The sequence below is a fragment of the Xiphophorus couchianus genome, chromosome 12 (assembly GCF_001444195.1).
Source record: "Xiphophorus couchianus chromosome 12, X_couchianus-1.0, whole genome shotgun sequence".
NCBI classification, from domain to species: domain Eukaryota; kingdom Metazoa; phylum Chordata; class Actinopteri; order Cyprinodontiformes; family Poeciliidae; genus Xiphophorus; species Xiphophorus couchianus.
In genome coordinates, this window is record NC_040239.1 from 1,941,331 (window position 1) to 1,965,219 (window position 23,889).

The 23,889-nt window shown below is 39.2% G+C and overlaps 2 protein-coding genes across 3 annotated transcripts; one reads left to right on the forward strand and one right to left on the reverse strand.

Annotated features, from left to right (window-relative positions):
• Nucleotides 1-479: 479 nt before the first annotated feature.
• Nucleotides 480-4,852, reverse strand: LOC114154796 (natterin-3-like). 2 transcript variants are annotated; one of them, XM_028034210.1, is made up of 4 exons: nt 3,855-4,852; nt 3,628-3,680; nt 2,066-2,147; nt 480-1,884 (listed from the first exon to the last, which is right to left on the reverse strand). In XM_028034210.1, exons 2-4 carry the CDS (start codon nt 3,628-3,630, stop codon nt 740-742), a joined length of 1,230 nt encoding a protein of 409 aa, XP_027890011.1. In that variant the 5' UTR covers nt 3,631-3,680; nt 3,855-4,852; the 3' UTR covers nt 480-739. The 2 variants fall into 2 exon arrangements, with proteins under 2 accessions (XP_027890011.1, XP_027890012.1); XM_028034211.1 differs by having other exon boundaries at nt 3,628-4,852.
• Nucleotides 4,853-8,402: 3,550 nt separating this feature from the next.
• Nucleotides 8,403-13,571, forward strand: ptrh1 (peptidyl-tRNA hydrolase 1 homolog). Its single transcript, XM_028034231.1, has 5 exons — nt 8,403-8,830; nt 10,434-10,653; nt 10,994-11,093; nt 12,286-12,331; nt 13,059-13,571. The coding sequence occupies exons 1-5, from the start codon at nt 8,642-8,644 to the stop codon at nt 13,299-13,301; spliced, it is 798 nt and encodes a 265-aa protein (XP_027890032.1). The 5' UTR covers nt 8,403-8,641; the 3' UTR covers nt 13,302-13,571.
• Nucleotides 13,572-23,889: the final 10,318 nt, after the last annotated feature.

Consider the following 23,889-nt stretch of genomic DNA (forward strand, 5'->3'; position numbering starts at 1 on the left):
CTTCTCTGGCTCCCTTTGTTCTCTGAGATTTTTATAATCATCTTTTTTTATCATCTTTCTTTCATTAAATCTTCAACTCTACTTGACATCTCAGCCTGCTGCGTTTGGATCCATCAACAGACACTCCAGGCCTTTTCTAGATGCCTCAGGAATACATTCTGGGAAAACTGAGTCAACAGAATATACAGAGAAACATTTAAAACTATTTTTACTGTCTCCTGAGAAAACAAAGTTAACTTTAAGGTATAAATGTCCTTTGATAAATGTTCTCTGTTTGCTCTCTGATCTGTTTAAGCCTCTGAAAAATAAGCGTAATGAGCTGCTAACAAATGAAACCAATAGTTAAATGTGTTTTAAAAAATATTCTTTTTTATTTCATAAGAAGTGAAAATGGACAAACCTTATTTTTAAACACTGATTTTATACATTTTGAAAAGGAGTTCATGTTATAATTGATGATCAATAATTAAAACACCAAATTCATTTTCATTGCTTATAAGCTTTATTAATGCCAAATAAATTGCATAGAATAGCTCACAGGGTATATTCATAAACTTTAAAGCTTGTCTGTTTCTAGATCAACGTTAAATGAGATGATGGTTAATAAAAATGCTGTGGGTTTTTATCAGAATTGCATATAAAGTCACTCCTTTGACTAATCGCATGGTTACAGTTTCAAAGAGTATAAATAAAAAAGCATAAATGAAGCTGAAGCTCTGCTGGTAAAGTCATGCTAACTTTACTTCAGGAGGTTTTCACTCTCCAAATATCCTACATCAGGTTGTTGTAGGATGAAGCGTTTGGAGTTGGACAAAGGTTTACATTTTTCAACTTCAGCCTCAATGTCTCCAACTTGGACTCCGTGATAATTTCCAGAGATGGTAACTGATCTGGTCTCTCCGTCTTCATAGGTTCGCTTGAGGACGGCGGTGAAGGGAATGTCCATCTTGTACTGATAACCAACCATCTTTACTTTGCAGCTGTGGTTTGGTGGTACGGTAAGCTGTAAAGACACAGAGTGGGAGATCTGCTCTGTCCAGGTATTTCCACCTGAGAACGTATGAGTCGTCTCTGCATTGATTTCAATCTTTCCATCCACAATGAAGGGAATTCCTGTAGTGATGGACGTTTTTACACCGGCAGTGATGGAGGAGCTGATGTCCCACCATCTCACATCTGTGGTTGTCTTAGTCAGAGAAACTGTTTTTGTCACAGGACCGAGGGCATGGTTGATAGTAGTAGAGCTTTGGAGGGTTTTTGGAGGATCTTTGAAAATTTGAGCAGTTTTGATGTGATATTTGACATCAGAGATGAGATCTTCTTCAGCCTTCATGTGGGTCAGAACCTCATAGTACCGGTACCAATGCTCACTTCCCTCCCAGGGTAGATAAAAACATTGATCCTGTTGATCAACCTTCCCCAGTCCGTACTTGTTCTTCCCTACATACATTTCCTCACTGGAGCAGGTTCTGATTGCATTCTGTGGAACAGAACCATAAGAACCTTCCTTCCACTCCAGGATCTGAAAATTATCTTCATTCACAAGGATTTGAAAGCTGGAGGAACGATGCTCTTCTTTTTTTTTTGGGTAGTGGCAGTAAGAGCCTTTGCTGGGGTTGTAAAACCCAGAATGACATCCAACTTTGCAGATGTAGTCGATTCGATCAGCGTAGCTGTTGTAAATAGAAATGGCTCCATTAGGAGGGGAACCCTGCCATTTTTCCCATCGCAGTTTTCCTGTATTACCGAACTCTGGGAGCGTCGAGTTAACTGGGCTTTTCTGTCTGAACGGAGCCGGAGACAGAACACGTCGGACGGTTGAGTAGTACAACTTAGCTTTGATTTTAGCAACATCATCCGCAGGTTCTGGATTCACAGAGGAGACTGTGAAGAAGAAGAGTATTTATTTTTTTACTTTGTTTCTTGAGCTTTTGCCACATTTCGCTGTTTAATTCTAAGTTGAATGAAGTTCTTTGTTGTTTCTTTGCCAGAGGTGACATGCTAACTCCAACATCACCCCTCCAATAATCAAACATCAATTCTCATGAGGGCTCAACCATCTTACCCGTTTCATCCGGCGGCCGGTTCCTGTCCGGGTCCAGAGGACTGGCTGAGGACAGAACCAGAACCAGCAGCAGCAACGGCAGCTGAAAGGAGCAGAAATCAAAGTTATTATCAGTTATAAACAGGATAAAATGTGACCCTGAAGAAAACAGCATCTTAACTCAATGAACCGTTTGGACAAGAATACACACACGTTTGCGCAGCTATCTTTGCGGGAACTTTGCATTGACTTCCATTCATTTCTACAGCCTAAACCTTACTCTTACCTTTATCCTAACCCCATCCATTACATACCTAACCCTAACCGTAACCAAAACTCAATTCACACCTTAGTCCTAAATCTGACCTCTGACCCAAAAACAGCGTTTCCCCTTGTGGGGACCAGGCTTCGGTCCCCACAAGGAGCAGTGGGTCCCCACAATGTAGTATGTCAGGAAAATGGTCCCCACAAGGTATTAGAAACAAACGCGCACACACACGCGCACACACACAGTGTATTTCAGGATATTAAATGCAATAATTTCATACGTTGTTTTGGAGCAACAGTCAGTGGATTTTATCATCGTGGAGAAAAAGTTACATTCATTCATCTGCTCGATGTGTGATGGCACAATGTGGATTCTGTGTTCAGCTGTTTGGATATTAATTAAAATAAATACAAATTAAATGTCATTATTATTACATTTTATTTTAATCTAAAAATACATGAGAAAATTATCACCAGATATTTTTGACGCCATCAGCCAAAATGACAGACAACAAAGATTTTGATTTATGTATTATTTATATGTTTTTAGACCTACACATGACCAGGTTTTGCTCATTGTCATGAACAGCAGATATAAATTCTCACTTAGTGGTTAAAAACCCACAGAGTTTAACCGTTTGGATGTACAACGCTTAAATGATGTTGGTAGAAAAAGCTGGACTGTGACGGCGCAGCAGAGAAAAATGATTGAGAAACTTTAGACATTCGACTCAAACGTGTTTAGATAGAAAGTTATCAAAATCATCCTTTTCTCAGTTAATCTGACAGGAAACATCACATTTTCATTGCATTCATGGATAAGAAATATAAATATTTTTAAAAGCTGACGGCCATACCGCCCCGGTGTCAGTAATTTATTTATGGATTACATTTTTTCAGAAGACTATTCATTATCAAAAGAATTAGCTTAGGTGTTTGGCTTGATTACTCATTTATTATTAATAAAATTTGTTGGGATACCATCATTCACACATTCATCTTATGAAGAAATTAATTTAATGCTACCAGACGACAAATAATGCAAATCCATAACAAAAAAAGCAGCTGCATCATTTTTTTGTAAATTATATTTTGTGTCTATAAAGTCTAATTTTGTCGTCTTTGGATTTTCTAATTTGAACAATAAATCATTTTCAAATAATAAAAAAATAATTCCAGATTTTTAATCAGTGAATCTAATGCATACCTAGTTGTTTTTACATGTTTAAAACGTATTAAGCTATTATTTTTAATTTAATTTAATTATTATTTAAATTTTCTGGTTAAAAGGACCCCTGGTTGTTAATTTATTTGACCATTTCTGTTCTCTGAGTTCTTCTTCACAGCGGTGGGACGACGGTGGTGGTAACTGTAAATAACAGACACAAATCAGTTTCAGGTTCCATTCTAAAATATTACCAAATTAATCAACCAGTTATTGACCAAACCTAGATGGGTATTTGTTTTATATAATACCAGATCCAGTTTAAAATCAAAATGATGGACTAATGTGTTATTTGAGTTAAGAAGGTGGACATCTTACCTGATTTAGAGGACTGATCAGCTGACGAGTTCTCAGGTCCTCATTTTTTCAGTCAGTGAAATAAACCTGCAGGTTTGTTTTAGATGTAGAAATGGTTTCATCTCAGCCTGACGCTTCTTTAATATCTGATTATCTGAAGGAGGATTTTTCTAAAGAGCCTATCAGAGCTTAATTCAACTCACACAACACCAAATAAAGACACGACTCCTGCAGACACTCAGGATTGGTTGTTGGGGATTACCAGTCCCCCCCCCTCCCCCCGCGAGTCCTTATAGTAATTATTCTGCATTTTATCTGAATATTGAAGCAGATAATTGCATGAACTCATCACCTTTATCTCTATACAACATTAAATCAGAATAAACTTTAATATAACATTAAATCAGACCTGAAAGACAGTTTCAGGTCATTTAGAGAGTTTTCTAAATATTCCTCAGATTCATAAGTTTCCATTTCCTGTTGGATTCAGTAGAATTTCCTTTAAACTGTGTGAATTTGGTCAAACATGTTTTATTCCATGTGTCTTACATTAGTTTGTTATTGCTTTGTAGGTTCACACACATCATTTTAGCATTTCAAATATTCACTTTTTTGCCTTTAACATAGACTTTATCTAATTTAGTGGTATGTTTTGAGTTATTATCCTCTTGAAAAAAAACATCTCTGCTGTTTTTCAACCTCCTGTCTTCAGATGTTGCTCCAACATTTCCACATGAACGTATTTTCTTCTGATGCTAATTTATTAGATGCACCAGGCGCCTCATGCAGCAAATCACCCCTCATTCTACCACATCCGTACCACTAAGTAGTGATGTTCGCTGAAGCTTCCCCATTTTTCTCTAAACGTGTTGGTGATCATGAAGCTCTTCTTCACTGGTCTGAGCAACAGATCATAGATTATCACAAACTGCTTCTGGGCAGCAAGCAGATGAATGAATGTGAACTGACTTCACACCTCATGTGTGAAGTCAGTTCACATTCATTTTAATTACTAAAGTTTATCTGAAACCAATCATTTAAAAAAACACTTTACCTTATTAAAACAGAATCAGAAAGCAGTGAATCGTATTAAACATTTTTTATGTCCTTTATCTCAGACTTTGCATTTCTAAATTCTTGACCCTTAAGACAAAAATTAAAACGTAGAACCTGTGGATGCAATGTTTATAACACTTGGCCTGTCACATGAAATAAATAAAATATTAATCTTTAAATAACTGAAAAACATAGCTTAACTTATGGCAATGCTTTTTTATAGATATGCTCTTTCAATTTTAGGCCTGATTGAGGAATTATTTTGAAAACTGATTAAAACACGTCAGTGACGGCGTTACACCGATCAGGAAACATCTCAGGGAATTTGCAGAATGTTTGGTCCAATCAGGTTCTGTTCTTGGATTGAGTCCTGTTCCATAAATAGATATGTATAAACAAAAAATATGAATAAGGTTTAATAAACTCCAATTTAAATGGGATTTAAAATAAAGGTTGCTTCGTACTTGTTTGGCTGAAACATGTTGCTAGTCAACTCTACAATTAGGCAATATGAACCATTAGCTTGATGTGCTACACTATGACTACTTTGGTAAGCAGGTCACATGTGGGGTACCTCAGAGCTGTATTCTTGAGCCATTTTTATTCGATATTTTTATGATCCCTTTAGCTCAGAATATTATACTGATAACAAAAAACCTTGATCATACTTAACTACAGTCCCTCATTTGGTTTGTCCAAAATGTCCATAAGCAGATTGGTTACTTCTGCCTTTTCAGTTCAATACAGAAAAGACAGAAGTTCTTGTTTCAGCCTAAAATATGTCATGGATTCTGACCTGAATTTTATCAACCAAACAAAGTCTTTCAATAATTCAGCAGCTGCTGCCTTAAACACATTCCCAGAATAAAGAGTTTTCTATTTAATCAGGACAAAGAAAAACTGCTGCAGGTTTTTATTTTCACCAGGTTAACCAGCAGCTGCTGCTGTCTGAGTCCTGACCAACACCAGGAACATGGATTACATTACAGCAGCTCTTGAATCGCTGCAGTGGTTCCCTGTGTGTAACAGCTCTGTTCCTCCATAACTGACCTGTTCAAACCAGCTAAAAAATGAGATCATTTCAGTCTATTTCTGTTTAATCTGTTCAAACCTCTGAAAAAGGATAGTTTATAAATTCACCCAACAGCTAACTGATGACTCTGTTTTAAAATCTAGTGCTTAGTGAAGAATGGGGTTTGTACTGACATGAAACAGATGCCTCATTTCGAACCTTTTGTCATTTTACACAACAACAAATTAAGAGAGAGGAGTTCATGTTGGTTTGGCACAAAAACTATTTTATTTTCAGTGATTTTAAGCTTTATTAATGCCAAAGAAATTGCATAGAATAGCTCACAGGGTACTGTATTAGTACCCTGTGAGCTAAGAGACTGTATTTTTACAGGACTCAGTCATCTTTAAATAAGATGATTTTAACAAAAATACTTTTGTCTGAATTTCATAAAAAGCCACTCTTTTGAGTATTCACAATTATAGATTTTTGGATGATATCTTTAGAAATATAATCTTTTCCCTGCTCATAATAATTTCAATATTTATTAACTTGTATGTAGTGGTAATAAAATAGCAAATCATGGGTAAGTGAGTTTTAACATCACGGTTTGATATGTTTTTAATACATTTAAATAAAATAACTAAAAAAGAATGATTAACTCTGTAGTGGCCAACGGATGGTAAGATTCCTTGTCAGTAATGTTTTTTATTTATTGTTACCATTTTAAAAAGTTGGTCCTATATAAGTGACTAAGTTTGATCCCATCATTTAATATAAGCATTAAACAATAATAAAACCTGGGATGGTTGAAATTGTCGTTGAGGAAGATTTTCAGATAACTTTCCCCAAATCTGATTTTAAATGTTTGGAGATGTTTTGAGGGTTCAAAAAGACTCTTCCTTTACTTTCCATCCACAGCCACGCTGCCACTGTAAAATAATTCAGTTAACAAAAGGAAACCTGGAGGTGTAGGTATTATTCATCTTAATCTGATCAATCAAAAGGCTTGTACTGGAAATATCCTGTATGACTAAATTCACCGTTACATCCCTACTAAGGTATTTCCACCTGAGAACTTATAAGTCGTCTCTGCACTGATTTCAATATTTCCACTCAATGCTGGGAATTCCTGCACTGATGGTCGTTCTTACACCGAAGCCAATGGAGGAGCTGATGTCCCACCGTCTCTCATCTGTGGTTGTCTTAGTCAAAGAAACTATTTTCTTCACAGGATTGCGGCCTCTGTTGGTAGTGGTAGAGTGTTGGATGGTTGTGGGAAGCTCTTTTCTAAATGCTCGGCTGTAAACAGGATTCAGTCTAAATGCTCGGCTGTAAACAGGATTCAGTCTAAATGCTCGGCTGTAAACAGGATTCAGTCTAAATGCTCGGCTGTAAACAGGATTCAGTCTGAATCAAAGCAGGACTGCAGGCCAGACGGGTTGAGGTCACACAGGTCGTTTTGCTGCTCTTGTTGCACGCCTCGTCTTTTCACACATGCAGATGCAAACACAGCCTTTACATAGAGCAGATGCAGAAATGTTTTGTTTTTTTTACCTCACTGTTGTTTTCCCGCCTTCATCGCAGACCGAGACCAGACTAAAGAGTTGAAATGAATCCAGGTTCTGGATGCAGCATTCACCTTCCTTTCCCCTGCTGCTGCATTTTGCCCCAACATGCCACCATAAGATGCCAGATCAACTTCTTCCTGCAAGCAGAAAACATTTGAGCTTTTCAGGAAGTTGAGTGATTGCAGTTTAGGGAACCGAATCCTTTCAGACGTCTTGTGGTTGAAACAAGTCACGAGAACTTTGTAAAGAAAAAAGTACAAAATAAATGAATTGAATACACAAAATAACTTTAGTTATTGGGTTTTTTACAATTCTGTATCTTTTTAGTCAGGTAATGAAAGATGAAAACTAAATCCTGCTTATAGACCATTTCAAAAGCACAATGTTTCTGATTATCCCCCTAAATGCTAAATTATTGAATCAATGAGTTCAACAACAAAAATATTTATTGTTTTTAATCTGTTATTCTGGTTATTCAACAATCAAGTTGGTGAAAAGTACTAAGTGTTTCAGAAACTTCTGATCATTCCTGGAACTCCTTTGGAAATGTAGATTCTGATATTAGCGCCAGTGTCTGTGCTATTGCTACATGTTTAGCATTGAGATGCTATTTTAGGCTTGAATAGCTTCACTGAAAGCCTAAATCCTTTTAGCACAACTGGAACACAACCAGTTAAATTAAACATACTTTATTGATCCTAAAGGGAAATGAAATATTTTAAACAATTCCATAGGCCCCGACACATTTAGATATGTATTATTTTCACGTAATTATCACATATCAGATATTTATTTGATACTTTATTTCTTTATTCATTGGAATGTATGACCTTTGGCCTATATTCTCCACCTGCCCAATATAAGGAGGAAATGCACGTTGTCTGCCGCGACGCTAGACGGCGCTGAAGCTCCACACAGAAAAATAAATTCATTGCGTGGTCTTGTCTTCTCCTTGACTAGTTTGACTAAAAGGTCATGAATGATTGAGACAATGATTAAAGAGGGGTTTTGTTTTAAAAATTAAAGATTTAATTGGACATTTTGCAGGTTTTACAGTTTTCTTAGGATGTTGTGAACGTAGGTACATCTGTTCAGGATGTTGCGTTCCTGTTAAGTGACCTCATGAACTGACTGATTATTAAGACGAACCGCCTGAACATCCGAGCCGAATGAAAAACCGCTCGTTTTTAACTAAAGTCTGTTCGTTTTTATCGCACTTTTTTAAGAAGCTGCTGAACTTTGTCACGATGAGAAGACTTTTAACGAGAATCATAAACCGAGTTTTGCTGGGAGAGCAGTTTAAAGCAACGATGATAGGAGCTGAAGCGGAGATTCACACAGAGGGTCGAAGAAAGTTGGTGAGTTTAGTCCTTCATCCTCTATTCAGAATGTATTCACTCTTAAACTGTTTAAATTAGCTGCTATTTAAATAAGTTATTGTTGCGATGACCGTAACCAGCCGATCTAACCAAACCTCATTCAAGAATCAACAAATTAAGTATTTTTGGAGGTTTTCTTCAAGTTATTTATAAGATCTCCTGAAATAAACACAAAACTCATAAACATTTATACGACGTTAACTGTTCGGCATAGGTTTCTGTCCTTTAATAACTATTTTTTGTACGGTATCCACGTTCTAATAGCTGTTTCCGATCACCTTAACAAGCAGCATGTGACGTGGATACTCGTATGAGACCAAAATATTAATGTATTAGATGCTATAAAACGAATGCTGCACATCCCCAGGAGCACACAGTCCCAGCATTCAACATGAAGGTGGCAGCATCATGCTGTGGGGATGTTTGTCTTTAGCAGGGATAGAGGAAGAGGTCAGAGTTGATGGGAAGATGGGTGGGAGCTAAATAAGGGCAACACTGGAGAAAAACCTGTTGGACTCTGAAGACTTGAGACTGAATGGAGGTTCATCTTCCAGCAGGGCAACAAACCTAAACTTAGATCAAAACACAAATCTATATGTTAGAATGGCCCAGTCATTTGAGAATCAGTTGAAGACTTGAAAATGAATATTCACAGAAACTCTCCATCTTTTTAAGCTCAACTACAATTAATATTTATAGTTTGGGATTTTTGTAAGTGTAGAAAACCATCACATAACATGTTTTATTGCTAGAATTTTTTTTAATGTGTTAAAAGTAATTTCTCTATCTAGTGGAATAAAAAGTTTTCATTTTTCTTATGGAAAATAGAAAATTTCTTGTGGTTTTATAAATACCCATCCATCCATCATCTGCTTCTCAGCCCTTTCTGCTTCTGCAAATTGTACTTATTTTTGTGCAGTTTTGGTTATTTACTCCTCTGAAGTGTTTTTTTCTTACAGCAGTTATTCTTTATTAGTTTTGTATACTCCAGTTAATGACTGGAGTATACAATAATGAATGATTATTATTTCAATAATCATTCATCTTGATAAATCAGATAAATCAGTTCTGCCCTACTAGGAGTAATTGTTTTGAATCAAAAATGATTTTAAAATCATATTCTGCACTCGAATGTCCAAATTGAATTGAATCAGGAGATGATAAAAAAAATTCCAATTACTAGTAGCACTGGTTAATTGAGAGGCCGGACCTCTGTCTTGGATTATAATATTATAAAAAAAAATGTGTACATAGGAAATACTTCTGGTCAGATAAACCAAAAATATTTATTTGATTCAATCCACAAGTAATAAAGACCAAACAAAACAATCATAGTTTTAGTTTTTGGGTGATTATTGCATAACTGATCAATAATCACCTAAAAACCTGATTGAATCAGAGTTCAGATCAGTTTCTCTATCTCTATATATTTGCGTGGGGGGGGGGGGGTAATTTTTTTTACAATTTCTGTGTTCACCCGATGAAGGAAAAGGTGTGTCCCCATAAGCACCCCAAAAGTCATAATCTCCTAAACCACAAATGCGTGTGTGTGTGTGTGTGTGTGTGTGTGTGTGTGTGTCAGGTGGTGGGGCTCGGGAACTCGGGGATGGAGGGTACCAGACACAGCGTTGGGATGGCGGTGCTGGGAGCGCTGGCTGCCAGGCTCGGTGTGGCCGATCGTTGGCACGGCGACCGTCATGTATCCGGTGAGGTCATCCTGACGGAGGTCCAGCAGGCCCGCGTGGTTCTGCTCCGTCCCCGGCTGCTGATGAACGTCAGCGGGGTGTCGGTGGCCAGAGCGGGTGAGGTCATCGGCGGCTCGGTGAATGGCCTCATTCAGGACCTGTTTGTTGTTCACGGTTCTGTTTGACTCAACAATCATGGTTTTATTATTTTATATTTAAACGTCAGATGACTTTAGTTTCTCAGAGTTTTAATCCCACTCCAGATTATGATGAGATTAGCCTCTGAGAACCGGAACATCTGATTAGTTCTTCTAGAAGAATCGCATCAATTTTCATGTTTCTTTTACTAGAAGATTATTATTTTTTTGTTCTTCTTATTTCAGCGGTGTTTTTTTCTGAATGAAACCAGAAACACATAAGGTCACTTTGAAATAATTTTATTGACGTTCTTTTCCAGCTGGAAAATACGGAGTCAAGCCTGAGGACATCCTGCTGGTCCACGATGAGCTGGACAAACCTTTGGGCAAAATTGCCATCAAACATGGAGGAAGCGCCAGGTGGGTTTATATGACCTGGAACATATTCCTTTATTTAACCCCGTTGAGATCTAGATCTCATTTTCAACAGTGGCTGTTGAAGGAAGCAGGAAGTGTTTGTTGGTGATGGGTTTTTAAACACATTTGTGGAGTTGACCAGCTGCTCAGAAATTGGACAAAAACTTAAAATCTGAAAGAGGTAATCAACATTTTACCTGTATTCTTCTGATGGCCAGCAGGGGGCAGTTAGGAGCCGTTTGTGAAGGACAGCATCTCAACATGTAGTCATGGAGAAAAGAGTGTTTGGTGTGAAAACCTTGAGGTTCTGTTAGTGTCTTCATGTGTGGCTGACTGATGCAAATACGCAGCAAAGACACGAATGATGTAAACTCTGAAACATATAAAACAAAGAACAAATGCAACAGAAACATGCTGCAAACAGAAAAAAGAAGCAAAAACTCACTTTAGAGTGAATCTACCCCAGATTCCTCCAGACCACTAGGGGGAGTCTGGAGTAGAAGCTATTAAATACATAAATATGCTATTGTTCTGTGATGTGGTAAAAGTATAACACACATTTTATCTCTTCAACTGTTTTCTGGAGATCCCATCGTTTTGAGGGTCTCGTCCCATATGATTTGGTGGTCAACTCCCCCTAGTGGTCTGGAGGACTTCTGTTTGGTGGAGTGAATTTGCAGCATTTTGATACTTTTGTCTTTGCTACTTGCAGCATTTTCCCTTTCGCTTCTGTTTCCTGTAGTTGCAGCATTTTCTAACAGCTGCATTATGATGCATTTTTTGTTTTGGTTTTGTTGATTGTGGATAAAAATCCTGCAGGATACAGAAGAAGTGAAACTTCTGTTTCCTGCGTCTGCAGCGTCTTATTGTGTTTGTGTTTCAGAGTTTACATGCTCGTTTGCACTTGTCTCCCACTGGAGCAGTTGATTGTGGAGCCAATATTAGAGTCTGTGGTTCTGTACCAGAACAGTGTGGACCGCTCTCTCTGGGTCGGTCTCTGCCAGAACCAGAGGAGTTCCAGAACCACTGCTGATGATGCATCCAACCTGGATGCATTATGTCTAAACTAACGAGAACATAGTGGAGCCACTGCTCTTTCACTTTGACCTCTGACCTCTGCTTTCAGTGGGCACCAGCAAGGAGACAGTTCGAGCTTTGAGAACCATGAAGTTTATCTCTGTTTTCTTCTTCCTAGGGGTCACAACGGAGTTCGATCGTGTGTTGACTGTCTCCAGACCGATGTAAGAAATTCCCAGCAGGACTTTATTTCCACTGAACGAACACACACTCACACACACGCACGCACCACACACACACTCACACACATTAAACCTGCACATTCTTCAGAGAGTTGCTGTAGTGCTTCCTTTTGAACCATATGAAGGAAAAAAGCATATTATACACATTAATAGGTAAAAAACGGAACAAAGACAACATAATACATTCACATATACACAAATATTTATAATAAATATACATGTATTCAGAACCAGCAGTGACCTGTTGGTCTGACATCCAGTTCATGTTATATAATAATTCTGTATTTATACAAAAACAAAAACACACTGCCTATTGGAACAGAGACCAGAAATGTTTGAGAAATTTAGTCTTTACTTGATTCAGGGTCTTAAAACGTCAACAGTTTGGGGGAAGAAATTCAAAATTTAAGGCCTTAAGTCTTAGAAATGTCCAGGTGCTAAAGGTAACGATCTCAGATGTATGTAGGATGAGTTTGTATGTAAACATGTAATAGTGTTGAGTTGGGGAGATTACTGCTGATTATTTAATATTAATTTATCATTTATTTATTAACAAGCCTGATTGTTCATTGATAACTAACCTGATAACAATAAAAGGTTTCTTTGTTAAAACATTATTTTGAATGTTTCTGGTAATGTGTTGGTCTTACGTTTTTCTTACTGAAACCTGCTGAGCCAGCAGTGACCTCTCGGTGACCTTTCCCCCCAGGTGATGCCCAGACTCCGGGTTGGGATCGGCCGACCGTCCGGGAAAACCTCAGTGGAGCGCCACGTTCTGAGTCGGTTCACGGCGGAGGAGCAGAAGGTTCTGGAAGCGGTTCTGGTCCAGAGCGTTGATCTGCTCATCTCCCAGCTGTCCCAGCAGGACGCGCAGTCTGCCTCCTCACCAGCAGGGGGCAGACGAGCAGCGCAGCACAGGAAGCAGAAGGAGGACTCTACAGTTGTTATCTGAACTTTCTGTGATGCAGCCAGTAAAGATGGCCGCCTGATTACAGGAGGAGAAAATTCATGAAGTCTGAACTTCAGAACAAAGAGGAGAAACATCTGTTGAACATCTGTTCCCTCTGATCAATTCATACAAACTTTGTCTCTTGCTTTTATAAAAAATTTAACTGCTGCAGATGTTTCCTCTTATTTGGTGACTTCTGCTGCAGAAAGTCTGTCTGTGGTCTTAGGTTGCTTTCTGCCTTCATGCTCAGTTAAAAAAAGAAAGATTTATTTATTTTTTTTGTGGTCGTGTTTTTGCCAACCACCATAAAAGGAAGAGAAGAAGAAGAAGTGCTCTGTGTTTGCGCGTATCCAGACGCAGAATGGTGACGTTTGTCGAGTATCGACGACGTTCAGGTCTGATGAACTGGCCAAAAAGATCTGGGTCACATTTGAAAAGATCTGATACGTATCAAGTTTAGGAAATGGTTTCGGAGCGGATCGCATTCTAAAAAATCTGAGGCTCAGGAAAAGATCAGGTTCAGGTCACATTAAGGCAAAAACTGGATTTGGGTCCATTCAGCCTTAGAGGCTGGAAAACAAAAACAAGGTGCTGTGAATTTATATATTTTTCTGTTTTCATCAAGATCCTCAGGGAAAATTAATGGGAAAAAAATCTAATCCATCAAAATATAAAGAAACTAATTTATATAATAAATATAATTTGGTAGCAGGAGGAAGAAACTCCGGCCCTCTGGCTCAGACCTACTTTACATCAGAAACATTCAGAGTTTAAACCAGTTAAAAGTTTAGCATAGTTAAACTTTAAAAGGAGGTGTTATGCAAAAACAATTTTCATATCATTCTATAATATCACTGAATTAGTTTGTTTGTAAATGAAGTTGCTATTTGTTGTGAATTGGGGTCATATAAACAAACTGAATTGAACATTGCAATGAAACCACCTGAGCATCTATAATCAAACAACAGAGTCTTCAGTCAGAAGTTACCGTTGGATTACAGACTGCTACAGGAGATGCTTCCTGCATTCGAATCTTCGAGGAAACGTAGATAATTTGATTTACAACATAAATTTTCCCTTTGGGTTCAGTAAAGTATTTGAAGTTGAATTGAACTGAGAGGTTTTCTGTCTGCTTCGGCTCAAATTCCCCAGACTGCAGAGTCCAAACCTGAATTTAATTCACTCCCAGTAAATCTCAGCTTTAAGTGTTTCTATAAAACCGAAGAGTGTCTTTAACTATTCATGTCTCAAAATGAAACTGCAGCATAACGATGTGGCACCAGAAGGTTCTGCTGCTCTTGGGTCCAGGAGTTCATCCACACAACTTGTAGTTTTTAGTCTTTAGCTGCATTTCCGTTATAAATGTGAACAAAATCATTCCAACGGCCACAAATGGCCCCGGGGCCATAGATTGAACACCCTGACCTGAGGAAGGAGGCTGGCTGCCATGTAAAGTAAAAGTAAAAATGCCATGAAAGTACTCAGGTAAGAGTAAAAAAGTATTTGGTAAAAGTAACTGATCCAATTATCAATCGTTTAATATTTAAAAATTAAATCATCAGATGGACCAAAATATAAAGTTGAGTGGACATTTTTGTATTTTTAGAACCAAAATGACAATAATACATATAAGTAACACAAAATAACAAAATCAGGCAAAATATTTTTTTCCCATATTAGTTTTTCAATAAAATTCTGATACTGTAATAAAAACTGCAGGTTTGTGTTTATGTGTGGTGAGTTTTTGGTTATAACATGTTCAATTTTACTCCAGTAAGAGAGAAAATACTTCATAATAAAATTAATCAAGTAAAAGTTAAAAGTAAGAGTAAAAATAATCCTGGAAGTTTTTTTTTGTTTCGTTTATTCTGAAATTCAAGGTGTGAGAAAACACAACAAAGCATTAACTTAATTTCTTTAAAACTCCAGAACTGTTTCTTGTTTGTTCCTAATTTTCCAGGGTTTTTGAAAATCTTTCAGTTTTTATTTGAATATTTTTCTGCGTTTTCTTTCATTTCCAGTCCAGAACCAGAACATTTTCACAGAAAGCTGTTTGGCTTGTTAAGCCACTTAACTCAACAGTTTGTCATCTGGGTGACGAGAGTTTTAATAGACTCAACAAAAACCTGTTGACTCGGAGCTCAGCTCTTCTGTTGGAGGTGACAGCGATGCAAACATCCGCCGCTCCGTTTTGTCCTGCCTGATGTGATTCTCCTGACTTCCAGCGTATTGATTTCCCTTTTCCGATTGTCACTCTAATTACATTCTCAATCAATTAGTTGTCTTTAATGAGCAGCATCGCTCCAAGAGGTTCTCACACTGCGGGGGATGCCAGCAGAGGGGCGACGGCTGCAGCGGGGGAGGTGCGGCGTGGAAAGAGCATAAAAACGGGCAGAAAGAGGCTGAATGAGGGAAATCGATACAAAGGAGGCGCAGCATCGCGATGGAGCAGAAGAAGAAAGGCCGGCGAGAAACAAAAGGCAGAAAACATTGTTAGTGTGAGGCCTTCTGTCCTGCTGCAGCTCAGAGTGACAATAGCTGCAGGAACACACTTATGGATCTGGGGGGCAGGGGCGGCGGGGGGGGCATAGAGCTGCCCCTTCTGCCCCCCACCCTCTGAAAACTCCCGTCTTTCTGTGCTGTGACCCCGGTGAGCCACCCTTCGCCTCCATCAGGCCACTTTCCCAGCCTCTCCTCCGCTTCAGGAGGCCTCAATAACTTTTCTTCTGCCGGGGTCAAAGGTCAGCAGCAGGCTGGACACCAGAGCCTTTAGAGGAGACCCCAAATTTATTCAGAGATGGAGAAATCCCCCCTCTGCTCTCCGGCCAGGAGAGGCTGCCTGGTGGGGGGTCTCTGCACACACACACACACACACACACACACACACACACTGTTTGGAGGAGACAGGAGGAGCTGTTTGTTGAAACTGTGACCATGTTGTAACAGTTTGTTATGAGACAGATAAACTGAACAAAATCAGTCTACTCTGCCTTCTCCCTGTGCTAGCTGCACTGGGAGCTAGCATAGCATGCTGTCAACGCTAAGGCTAGTTAGCATAGAATCCAATAATAGCGGATAAATGTTTTTCCTGTAACTGTGAATTGTTTCTCTGCCTTTAGTACATTTATCAGCGAGTACATGAGGATGATTGACAGCGATAAGTCCCTCCTCCTGGCTCTGATTGGTTGTTTTGGTGCATTTCTTCAGCCAGTAGCAGCTCAGGGAGGAGATCAAAGTTTTCACAGATTATCTGTCTCATAACAAACTGTCACAACATGGCGACAGTTTTAACAAATATGTAAGAATCATTTGTTTTTAAATAAAAGTCACATGTTGCAGCTTTAAGTAGGTTTTTTTTTCCATTTTGAGAATAAAAATTATACTTTTTACTCCACTACATTTCTGTAAAGACTTTCGTTACTTTTTGTAGTTAAGATGCTCATGTGAGTCGTTTCCACATGAAAACCAGATTTAAGTCTTTTAAACATCTCAAACGTTTGTCCTTCATTTTCCATATTTTCCTACATGTTGAACATCTCCAGGTTTTTCCTTCGTTCTTCATCAGGCCTGTTTTTCCTCCCGTGTCTCTGAATGAGTCGGTTCTGGTGTCAGCTCCAGTTAAGGATCCGTTTCTCTTCCTTCTGTCTGACCATCAAGCATTAATGACTTGTCCTTTTCCCTTTCAAAGCAATAATCTCCAGTGATCTCAGGCCTCCAGCTCTAAATTATTCTTACAGGGCCATGAAAAGGCAGCAGCGGGGCCCTGCAGGAGACAAATGAGCGCCCAACGTTCAGGGACGTTCCCAGCAACGGAAATGTTCCCTCACTGCAGGAAAGGGGAGCCGGTGAGATGAAGGGTTCAGGAGGAGCTGCGGGTGATTTATCCTGCAGCTTCTCCTCCAACGGTTCTTCTGTTGGGACGCTCACCGCTCCTCTGGTTCAAATTTAAAAAGGAATCAAGTACAGACACTCATTCCTCTCAGAGTCGACCTTTTCTGTTCTTATGTTTAAATAAGTAGCTTAATTTAAGGAGGGCTGTGTGGAGTAGCTCTGAGGAGTCACTATCTTACCTGAGGTCGACGGCAGTCAGAATCAGAGAGAAATGATCATGGAGGAAGCTAGCAACATTTTAAAATAACTCACATTTAAAGCCATCCTAAAAATGATTCTCCATCTTAACTCCTCAATGTGACGCCTTAAACTGATGAAGATACTTTTAAATGTTACATCGCGGTTGAAATAGTGTTTTTATTTATTACTTTTTGAGTTTATGCTCCAGATCGGACTGCAGCTGCAGTCTGACTGTTTACCTTAGCATCTGTAGCTTTAGCTTGACTGGATTTGTTCAGAAAAGAAGCTAACTGCTACCCGCAGTTTGATTGGTGGAATAAATGATGTTGATTTTTGCGGTGGAGTCAAACTTTCAGTGAATCGTCTTCACAGATTTCCAGTCTAACCATTTCAGCCATAATCTACATGTCAGAAGTTCCAGTTCACCAAACCGGATCTGAAGAATTACATCTGATTTTCAGCTGAAAATAAATAAATCTGCTTGTACCTGATTAAATTAAACTGCACTGAACTGAAGTTGGTTCTGATGTAATGAAGAAACAGCAGGTTTACATTTCAAATTGATTTAAATGGAATTGAATGAAATTAATTTAGAAATCAAACATAAATATATTGATTAGACTTCATGCACCTGATTTAACCTGCACTATGTTCCATTAAACTGGATTATATATTAAATAAATTGATGATTTTGATACATTTTTACTCTGTTGAATTAAACTGGATTAAATGGGAATAAATAATCCATATCAATCTGATTGAAATGAATAATTTTTCAAACCTGGACTGAGTTTGATTTCAGTTTAACGTAGAAACTGGATTCTGTTTCTAATTTAAACTGAATCTAAATTCGTTTAAAGTTCATTTAAAAATGTTGTTTTATCTAAAAAATGAAAAATTGGAAAATTAAATTCAAACCAAGTCGATATTTTTACAGGTCACCGGTTCTGTTGGATTTACTGGAACAAATTTTTAAATTAAGCAGATAATATTTCGATTGAATAAATTTTTCTGTCTCTATCTGGAATCCAAAAGTCTGAATAAATCGATCTGTATTGAATGTAAATGGATTTAATTGATCTGAACTGAACCATATCGACTGGAACAAAACTGAGCTGATATCTGTTAAATAAATACTTTATTGAATTAAAGTTGACTTTTATCAAATGAATGAACTTTCAGTTTTTTACTAGATTAATTTCTTTTTCATTAAACTGGATCTGATTTGTATTTAATTTGGATTGAAATGATCAGGATGTTTTTAATAATATGTTATTGGCAATAAACTGTTTAACTTTAACCAGAAAAATTTTAAACAAACAGAAATATTAATAATAATGAATAAACTTACCTTTAATTTATGCATCTTTATATTGAGAGAAATTATTACAAACGAAATACAGATTTAAATATAAATGCAAATCTTTAACAATCATTTAATAAATATTCTCCCATTTAATATTCTTATTAATTATTCTAAATCTGCTCAGTATTGATGTTTATTCAAAGTTTGATCTCATTTTGAAAAATAATCGAAAATGCTGAGTTTTGCTCCATTAAACGGATTTTTGGGTTTGAAGCTTTTCTGCTGCGGTGACGTAAAGAGCCTGATGCTGTTTGTTGTTTGTTGTTGTTTATTGTTTATTGTTGTTGTTCTGCATCAGAGGGGAAGTCTCCACGAGCTCCAGCTGAGTAAGGGCGACGTCATTCACACAGCTGTGTGTGTGTGTGTGTGAGTGTTACAGTAGAGTGTGTGTGTGTGTGTGTGTGTGTGTGTGTGTGTGTGTGAGCAGCGGGTTCACAGTGTTTCGGTTCAGAAATGAAGAAAAGGAGAAAATGAGCGTCTTGTTCCTTTAAGAGCTCCGCTCCTCGCTCCCTCTCTCCCTCAGTGCAGATTCATTACTTCTTCTCCTCCTCCTCCTCCTCTTCTCTTCCTCCTCCTCCTCCTCCTCCTCCGGGCACAATGGGCATTTATCATCACCCCCGCGGTGCGTGTGTATGTGTTTATTCAAATCTCAGTACCAGGAGCGGAGCGGCCCCACTCCGGATCTTTCTCTCTCGGTGACACGGACACTTATTGTCAGCGGAGCCCCAGAAAAGGGCCACCACACCGGGGAGGAGGAGGGACAGCAGCGGCCAGCCTTCCGCTCGCACCCCGTCCTCCGTGCGTGCAGCCCGGCCAGCATCACGCCTCTGCCCGGCTCCTCCTCACTCTGCAGCGGGACTGTTGGTGCTGGGAAAAGGCGCAGCTGGAAAAGAAGCGCAGCTGCATCTTTTTGGAGCTTTTTTTCCAGAGGGAGGAGGGGAAGATGGAAGGAAGGATGGAAGGATGGAAGAGAGAAATGCGTCGTAACAGGTGCAGATATGGCGGTCAGGAGTTTTAGGCTGCTGGTTTTTCCTGACGAACAGAAAGCGCCTTTAATTAGCAGCTGGACCTGGATGAGAGCGAACACACACACACACACACACACACACACCCACACACACACACGCTGCTGCTGCTGCTCACTCTGAGCTGCACATCAGGAGCTCACTTTTACTTTTAATCCTTCCATTTCTAGTGAAACTTGTTTTTTAGTGTTTTATGTTTTTGAGCTCTAGCTGCTGATTGTCCAAACGCAATTCTTGTAAAATTCAAAAATCCAAGCCGAGAATTGTGCCTGGACATCTGTTGCTGGAAGCTCCTGAACTCCTGGTGTTTGTTCCCAGCGGGATGTTGAGCTGCTGCTCTGCCTGCGTCCATCCATCACCACCAAGATCATCAGGGTTTTATTTTCCAAACAATCCTTTATGTATCAGATTTTCTCTCATTTCGTTTGATTTTTTTATATTCTTTTGCACATGTAGAACTTTCTGTTTAAGGCCTTTTCCAGATTTAATTCAAACCTTTTTCTTCTTCACCTTTTTGTTAAATTGGCTCCGTTGCATGTTTCGGGGTTTCCCCCGCAGGAAGCAGCTGAGTTATCAGAGCCGTGATGAGATTTGGTCCAACTGGCCGGAGTGAAGCTGCGGGTTGTGAGGCGGGTCGGATCGGGTCGGATCGGGTCTGGCCGGGTCGGATCGGGTCTGGCCGGGTCGGGCCCAGATCCTGGAAAAGGTTTATTGTCGCTCCACTGCTGAGCTTTTGTTGCCGCCTTTTGTTGCCGTTTTGGGGATTATAATTTGCATAATTCTGCAGGAATGTATCATTTTAATTTTCTTTAACAAACCGTGACCTTTTCCAAGCCTTTTATCCTTTTTGATAAAAGGCGCCATTACAAGCCAATAAAGGCGGAACTCGTTTGTTCATTTTGCTCTTAATGAATAATAAAAATTTATTAACTAAATGAAGAAACTGATTTTTTTTATTGTTGCATGTTTTTCAGTTTTTGTTTCTGTTTTTCCTCATTTTTTCGATGCATCATTCAAATGTATTTTTTTATCATTTGGATTTAATTTGTTATAATTAAACATGAGATAAAAGCTGAAAAGAAAAATACAAAATGAATAAGACTTAAATCAAACAAGGCCGGATTTTTTTTATGTTTCATTGAAACATATTTAATTTATCCTACAGAGAAATTGGATCAATCAGTCAGAATTAAGAATAATTTAAAATATGTTTTTATAATAATATTTACAATTTAGAAATTAAATCGTTTAACAAAAAATATCTGTTCAATAAATGTAACAACTAACATTTCACACAGGTTATTTTCAGGAAACAGGTTTTTTACATTTTTATCTAGATGCTATTTAATTTCCATTTCAGTGCAGAACCGGGCAGCAGCAGAACAAACCAAAGGCTCCTGTTGGGTTTTTCCTCCTCCAGGTTTGGGTTGGAGGTCTGAGGGTTCGTTTGATTTTCCCACCACAGCGTCTGACCAGGTTTTAATCCTCTGAGGAGCTGAGCGGCTCCAGGCGGATTAAAAACCTCAGGGAGGAGTTCGCTCACCTCCCAAACACAAGATAAAACAGGAAAAATATAAGTTCAAAGTTCAGATCTTGTTATTGCAGCTGCAAAAAACTTCATCTGACTAAAAAAAAGATCTTAGAGCTGCTGGAGTTCAGCTGATCCACTAAAACCAACGACTCAGGAACAAATGAGGAGTTTTATTTAAAACATTATCAAGTTTCTGACGAAAATATTCTTATCTATGCACCAGTTACTGTTTAAAAGTTCACACATATTTTACAACCTGGGTTTGTTTTGCAGGTATAAATGTTCAATAGTGTGTAAGAAAACTAGAAACTCTAAAGAAAACAGTTGAACTTGTGTTGGTTCAGATCCAGAGTTTACATGAAGGTTCTGAAACCTGGTCTAGATCCACGTTACATAGATCAAGAACTGATCTATTTAAATGGATCTAAATCCGTCAGAAGTGCTGATGGAGCTTTTCTGTTCCGGCTGGGAGAGTCGCTTCACCTGCAATGAGGAATTGATCCGAATCGATGGCCTTATTGATGGGAAGGATATCCTGAAGAAACAATTAGGAGAGCAGAGAAATGATCAGAGAAAAATCACTGCAGCTATTTAACCTCTCTGTCATCTGCTGACGCTATGAACTCCTTCCTGCTTAGAGTCAGAACATCTGAAGGGCTTTAAATGTTTGAGCTCAAAGAGTCAAAGGCAGAAAATCTGACTTTAAATCAGAAAGAGAAGCATTTCTACATGACCTTCTTCATTTCTGCAAATCTGAATGTGTGTGTGGACGAGCGTTTACTGAACATTAAGATGTGTGTGAACGTTGACATCACGTTGAAACGATCAGAAAACTCTTCCCTTCCGGTTCGGGCCTCCATGTTGGATGGCGCTGAGCAGGTGATTTCTGCTCTAGGTCACTTTCTCCTCCTCTTTTCCCAACATCAGCACCACCTCCACAGTCACATGACCTGGGCTGTGTCATTGCTGAACACACACACACACACACACACACACAGCTGTAGAGTAACCGGGTGGCGGTGAAGGGAGGGGAGCGGAGGTGGGCGGAGGAGCATCACAGGGTGACGTCACGTCACGACCTCCTTCCCAGCATCCCTCTCTGCCTTGGTCCTTCCCATAACACACACACACACACACACACACACACACACACACACACACACACACACACACACACACACACACACACAGTTACAACATCAGCTGGTACTGTGTGTGGGTGTGTGTGCTTCTTCACAATCTGCAGCATCATTTTTAAAGAAAGTGGTTGCTGAGCGTCACGGAGGCTCTGATAGGTTCATGTTTGGGGGCGAGAGGGGACCCCATGAGCCCCCCGCCCACTCCCACACACACACACACACCCCTACACACCCCCACACACACACGCCCACATGCCCACATTCATAAACACACCAGCTCCAATATCACCACCATCACTGAAACCCAGTGCTCTGCTCTTCCATTGAAAGCTTGTATGAAACATGGCGGCCATTTTGGGGCCAAACTATTAGCCTGTTAGCTTCACGTCCGCACACAGTTTCTTTTACATGCTTGTGAATTTAGACATGCTCTTATGTTAGCTCCTCCCTGATAGCCCCTGACTGCCGGCCCCTGACCACCACCACAGGAAAACAAACTGCGCCACTGCCCCCCCCCAGCCCCCACCTCCACCCTCAGCTGCAGAGGTGCTGTGACATCACCGCGTCCTCACAGCCAATCGTTTGCTGCTTTTATTTTAGGCAACACCAGTTGGATAGTGGCAGGAAGACATGTTGGGATTTCTTTCAGACAAGTCGTTGGTAAAATGAAAATGAATTTTCTCAACAGTTCCTTTTTTACAGTGTCGGTCCGGTTTGTGTCCGATACTCACTGACAGAACTTTCTGCTTTCTTTCTCCTCCCAGGCGTGAAATCATGAAATCAATTCTCTCTTCCTCAAATGATTAGCATCATGAAACTGTTTAGTTCTACCAAAAAAAGAAGAAAGATTCTGTTTGCAAACAATAAAACATTCAAAAAACGTTTTTGGTTTTAAAATCCAGATGGGAAACTTTAAAAGGAATGTCTTCCTCATGTGTTGAATAGTTGTGCCGTGGGAAAATGTGAAGAATGTGGATTTTTGTCACTTTGCCCTGGAAAAGATGGTCTTAAGACAACATCTGTTGCTCTGAAATCTTTGCCAAAGACGCTGATAAAACTCAGACCATGACAGCCAAATACCTCAATACAACACCTGGATACACCTGGATACTATAATGGAACAATATTCCATGGAAAAATGATACAACTGAACCATATCAGCACCGGGTTTAAAGGACTTTCTGCTCCATTTCTGCAGTACAAGATCTAGAATCTGTCTGATCACAATCGCAGTCTGACTGTGTGATGATGTGAAGAAAATCCACTGGATGCTGCATCTGAGCAAGTTTCAGAAGTACTGTACTCCTCTGTCCACTGAGTCCAGTCCAGGAAACATGAAAACCACTTCCACCGTTTCTTTGAGAATCGTTACTTCATTACATGTTGAGACATCTTCCTCTGATTCATCTCTTGGTCCCAGTTTTCTGAATTACGTCCAGATCTGGATTTCCACATTAAA

Bases quoted from the DNA above. Each gene is read 5' to 3' on its own strand.
- LOC114154796 (XM_028034210.1), bottom strand. The intron at 1,885-2,065 runs GTAAGATGGTTG...TCTTCTTCACAG, and splicing joins CCGGCCGCCGGATGAAACGG to TCTCCTCTGTGAATCCAGAA.
- ptrh1 (XM_028034231.1), top strand. From the start codon at position 8,642: ATGAAAAACCGCTCGTTTTTAACTAAAGTCTGTTCGTTTTTATCGCAC. The intron at 8,831-10,433 runs GTGAGTTTAGTC...TGTGTGTGTCAG, and splicing joins CAGAGGGTCGAAGAAAGTTG to GTGGTGGGGCTCGGGAACTC. The intron at 10,654-10,993 runs GTGAGGTCATCG...GTTCTTTTCCAG, and splicing joins GGTGTCGGTGGCCAGAGCGG to CTGGAAAATACGGAGTCAAG.